The following is a 5962-nucleotide window of genomic DNA, read 5'->3' on the forward strand; positions in this document are numbered from 1 at the left end:
TGAACGCCATGCTTTGTTTTTTGTTCTTGTAGGTGTCTTGTCTCGTATGTACTGTCTGTAATTTGTATAAGATAAGTTCTGATTATTATACATAATTAGTATCTTTTCAAATCCTATATTAATTGTGAGCTTCGTGGGACATTCCTAAACATCTTCAGAAGTACAGAAGCTCATATCTTATTGTCACATGTTAATTCTAGCATGGCGTTCATTTATTAGGTAATTACATGTAATTTTTTTGATAACATTACTGGTAATCTTGTTAAAATGGTAATTAACTTATTATCACATGTTAAAATTCACTAATCATATAAAAACAATATTTACGCTACCAGTGTATATAATTCAAATTCATCTTCAATTACTTGGTACCATCCATTCTTAAATCCTGATAACCTAGAATACATTATTCAAACCTTGAAACCTGACACTTGCATTATGTCATATAGAGTCATCATCGCACATTAACTTTACTTCATCAATATATAAATACCATCACCCTCCTCAAATTTTCATAACCAATCCAAAGCACAATGCTAAAGCATTCAAGAACCTCAACTATGACATCATTAAACTTTGTTTTTCTTTCATTGTTAGTAGTCTTATTGCCATTTTCCTCAAATGTTCTTTCAGATACAACCAACGAAAAGTTCTACCAATGTGTTTGCCAGAATTCTGATTACTGTGTCCCTTTTTCCACAGCTTTCGTCACCCCAGCCAATGCTTCGTTCACCACAATCTTACAATCCACAGCACAAAATCTCAGATTGTTAGTGCCTTCTGTTCCTAAACCTCAGCTTATTTTTACACCAATGGCAGAATCCCATGTCCAAGCTGCTGTCATTTGCTCAAAACAGCTTGGTCTTCAGCTTAGAGTTAGAAGTGGAGGCCATGATTACGAAGGTACGTTATATATTGTAATATATGCAGAGGTAGAAGCCAAAGTATGGGTTAGACCAAACCCAATAACTGCAAACCCTATATATTGTATTAAAAAATTTATTAAATATGTACAAAAATTAAATTCAAAACCCAATTACTAACACCTAATGTTGCTATCTTAGAATTTAGAACCCATAAAGTTTAAATTCTAGCTTCGCCTTTGGCTGTAGAGTCTGGATTTGAAGCTTACGGATTCAGTAATGTTGTTGGGTTCTAAATCAATAATTTGCATATATTTAATAAATTTCTTAAGGTAAATACAAGATTTAGATCAAAATTACTAAATTCGGTCGAACCTGTAACCTAAACTCTACCTCCCGCCCTAAATATATATAAAGTGGGATTATCCCACATTGAAAGACGAAAATGAGTTTGAAGGTTTCATGCATAAATTAGAAGACTTGATATTTTCACTTTTATTTAATCTTGAATCTAAATTTAAGTTTTAAATTTAAACGAACATGTCTTTCATGAAATAAGATGAAGATTTTGAACGACCTTCTTTTAACTCAATACTCTTACTATTTTTTAAAACAGGTCTCTCTTACATTTCTGAAATGGAGTCTCCTTTCATTATTCTTGATCTCTCAAAACTCCGAGGAATCGAGGTGAACATAGAGGACAACTCTGTTTGGGCTCAAGCTGGGGCAACTGTTGGTGAAGTATACTATAGGATTTCTGAAAAGAGCAAGACTCATGGATTTCCAGCTGGTCTTTGTACTAGTTTGGGAATTGGTGGACACATAACAGGTGGAGCATATGGTACTATGATGAGAAAATATGGGTTAGGAGCAGATAATGTTGAGGATGCTAGAATTGTTGATGCAAATGGTAGAATTCTTGATAGGCAGAGTATGGGGGAAGACTTGTTTTGGGCTATTAGAGGAGGTGGAGGAGCTAGTTTTGGGATTATACTTTCTTGGAAGTTAAGGTTAGTCCCTGTTCCATCAATTGTAACAGTTTTTACTGTCTCAAAAACACTAGAACAAAATGGGACAAAGATTATTTACAAATGGCAACAAGTTGCTGACAAGATTGATGAAGATCTCTTCATTAGGGTGATCATGAATGTGGTTGACAAGAAAGATAAAAAAGGTGAAAAGACTATCCAAATGGCTTATAATTCATTATTTCTTGGTAGAAGTGACAGACTTTTAGAAATAATGAATGAGAATTTTCCTGAACTGGGATTGACACAAAAAGATTGTACAGAAATGAGTTGGATTAAGTCCATTTTGTACATTGCTGGTTATCCAAGTAACACCCCACCAGAAGTACTCCTTCAAGGGAAATCTTTGTTCAAGAATTACTTCAAAGCAAAATCAGATTTTGTGAAAGAGCCAATTCCTGAAGATGGTCTTGAAGGGTTATGGAAAAGGCTATTGGAAGAAGACTCACCATTAATGATATGGAATCCATATGGTGGAATGATGGCTAAAATCTCAGAATCTGAAACCCCTTTTCCTCATAGAAAAGGTGTCATTTACATGGTTCAATACTTAACACTTTGGAATGACCCTGATAAAGAATTAGCCACAAAACATTTTGATTGGATCAGAAGACTTTATAATTACATGACCCCTTATGCTTCTATGTTTCCTAGACAAGCTTATGTGAATTATAGAGATCTTGATTTAGGGATGAACAAGAATGGGAGTTCTAGTTTTATACAAGCTAGTATTTGGGGAAACAAGTATTTCAAGGACAATTTCAATAGGCTAGTGAAAGTGAAAACTAAGGTGGATCCGAAGAACTACTTCTTGCATGAACAGAGTATCCCAACACTTCCCATTTCAAGGAATGGAAAAGGGAAGAGTATGAATCAGTGAAGAAAGAGCTACTAGTTCTAATTAATTTAACAAATAATACTTATTATGCATTTTAGGTTTTCATCTTGCAAAGTTGTGTAATGTGCTAATGGGTTGCCAAACCATATATAGTAAGTTAGTAACATCTAGTGTTTTTAGAGTCTTGGTGGGAAGAAACATTTGCCTCTTGTTTGTTTTGGAGTGCTTCAATCATTTCTTTAGAAGGGTCTCTCAATTTGACAATATGATCACTGACCTGATTTTTATGGATGCTATAAATTCTTCAATTGAATTGTATGAGTTTGACATTGTAACGACCCAAACCCCGCTCCGGTCGTGATGGCGCCTCTCGTGAAGACAAGGCCAGCCAACAAACCCATATCGCCTTTTCAAAAATAGTTAAACATTAATAAACAGTTTAAATATGATTTAATGATATAATTAACGGAAGCACAACCCGACACATCCCTAACCGGAGTGTCACAAGTCACGAACATCTACTAGGGTATAAATACAATTGAAAGTCTGGAGTGTACAAATACAGACTAATGAAATGAGGAGAGAGAAAAGCAGTGCTGCGAACGCCGGCAGCTACCTTGCTAAACTCTGATGACTCTGCCTCCGATCAGCCAAAACATACCTGAATCTACACACAAGGTGCAAGGAGTAATGTGAGTACTCCGACTCAGTGAGTAATAATAATAAATAAAGACTGAAGGCAAGAAATCACGTAAAAACGCAAGGTATTCCATATTGAAGTAGTAAAATCACTTTAAACAGTAAAGAAGTGAGAAATCAAGTGAAAATCTCCCTTTTTTCCAACAAGTAAAGCAAGTAGTTTACAAGTGAGTAACAAAAATGATAGAAATGTAAACAGCCCCTCGGGCATAATATCAACAGAACCATCCCCTCGGGCTCAATATCAAAACAGTGCCAGCCCTTCGGGCTCAATATCAGAACAGTGCTAGCCCCTCAGGCTCAATATCAGAACAGTAACAGCCCCTTGCGCTCAATATCTGTTCAGTAACAGCCCCTCGGGCTCACTCTCAGAATAGTATCACCCCCTTGGGCTACCTCACAATCACTCATATCAGTCCTTTGGGCATAGTATCAATCACTCAGAACAATGGGTACCCGCGCTCTGTGGGTGTGCAGACTCCGGAGGGGCCTCTTACGGCCCAACCGCTATATCAAGCCACATCGTGGTATCATCACTCAGCATATCCTCACATCACTCAAGCCACCACGTGGCATATAAAGTATCTCAGACCCTCGGCCTCATATCACTCGGCCTCACATCACTCAAGCCACCGCGTGCCATAAATAGTATCTCAGACCCTCGGCCTCATATCACTCAACATATCCTCACATATGGCCCACGGTCTCACTCAGTCCGAAAATCATCATAAGCCCCTCGGGCATTTGTAAAACAGTAGTTCTCAGCCCAAAATACCATTTAGAAATATCATTTCAGTTTTCAAATCTGCATAAAAGCGGCTGAGCTTGTAAAACAATAATTATCAGCAGGACTGAGTTTAAATATAAACCAAAATAGTGAGGAAATAGTGATAAAAATTCCCAAAGGATTCAAATAATTGGCACGAAGCCCAAGTATGGCAATCAGCCCAAATCATAATGATAACAAATAAGTTTCAATCAAATATGCGGTAAAATCATCAATCGGGATGGACCAAGTCACAATCCCTGGTACTAAAAGACCCCGCGCTCATCATCCAGCGCGTGTCTCACCTCAATATAGCACTACGATGTGCAAATCCGGAGTTTCAAACCCTCAAGACATCATTTACAATCATTACTCACCTCGAACCGGCTAATCCTCTAGCTGGCGATGCCTTTGTCTCTCAAGTCGACCTCTGAATGCCTCGAATCTAGCCACAATAATTCGATTCAGTTAATAAAAATTGTAGGAATTAATTCCATATGAAATTCTACATTTTCCATTAAAAATCCGAAATTGCACTCAAAATTCGCCCGTGGGGCCCACATCTCGGAATATGACAAAAGCCACGGAATATGAACCCCCATCCAACCACGAGTCCAACCAAACAAATTTTACCAAAATCTGACATCCGATTGGCTTTCAAATCTTAAAAATTCATCTTTATGGAATTTTAGAAAATTCCTCCATTTCTCTTCAAATATCAATAATCTAACGCCAAAAATGAAGATTTATTCATGAAATATAATCAAAAGGGATTCAAGAACACTTACCCCAAGAATTCCCGTGATTTCTCGCTCAAAATTGCCCAAAACCCGAGCTTGGCAGCCAAAAAAAATGACAAAAAACCGGACTGCTAGACTTAAAACTGTCCAGAATTTCAAGGGTATTGTTCATTCGTTTTTACTGTTCACGTGTAGTGTTCACGTACTGTTCACGTGTACTGTACATGGGTACTGTTCACGCAGGTGCGGTCACTGTTCACACGTGCAAAAAATGTAGAAACTGCCCAGAAAATTACAGCAGCTTTTCTTTTCACTAAAAAGGCTCTAACTCCATCATACGAACTCAGAATTCGATGATTCTTGTTCCTATGAGTCACAAATAATAATATGAACATAGCCCTTCAGTCGAAACTCAATTCGGGTCTCATTTGCTAATTCTATTACCCATTTCGCTCGTTAAACAATTAACTCATGTTTCGTGTCAAAAACTCAATCGCGACTTGATGAAATTAGACCAAACTTTCCATATCAGTCCTATAATTCATTATCAAAATTTTGGAAGTCTCAAAATCAAATTTTGATCTCTAGAACTAAAAATGGACCTTTGGATCATTACATGCTTATGATCAAAACGGTAAAATCTTCCAAAAACTCTTCCAAAACATATCCGAGCCTCATGGGACACCGACCAAACATGCCAACACACCCCATAACATAATTCAAACTTGTTCCAACCTTCGGAACGCTCAAAACAACATCAAAATATCAAATCACCATCGGATTCAAGCCTAAAAATTCCAAAACATCCGAAATCTGAATTCGATCAAAAAGTCGACCAAACGACGTCCAAATGACCTGAAAGTTTGCACACACATCACAAATGACATAACGAAGCTATATCAACTCTCCGAATTCCATTCCGACCCTCGGATCAAAATCTCACCTATCAACCGGAATTCGCCAAAATATTAACTTTGCCAATTCAAGCCAAATCCTTCCACGGACTTCCAAAATGTATTCTGATCGCC

General features: G+C 37.3%; 1 protein-coding gene across 1 annotated transcript; it reads left to right on the plus strand.

The window, feature by feature from the left end:
* Positions 1-450: 450 nt before the first annotated feature.
* Positions 451-2995, plus strand: LOC104229604 (monolignol oxidoreductase AtBBE-like 15). Its single transcript, XM_009782263.2, has 2 exons — positions 451-903; positions 1480-2995. Exons 1-2 carry the CDS (start codon positions 534-536, stop codon positions 2769-2771), a joined length of 1662 nt encoding a protein of 553 aa, XP_009780565.1. The 5' UTR covers positions 451-533; the 3' UTR covers positions 2772-2995.
* The last annotated feature ends 2967 nt before the right edge of the window (positions 2996-5962 follow it).

Source organism: Nicotiana sylvestris, chromosome 2, assembly GCF_000393655.2.
Source record: "Nicotiana sylvestris chromosome 2, ASM39365v2, whole genome shotgun sequence".
In the NCBI taxonomy this organism is placed as follows: Eukaryota; Viridiplantae; Streptophyta; class Magnoliopsida; order Solanales; family Solanaceae; genus Nicotiana; species Nicotiana sylvestris.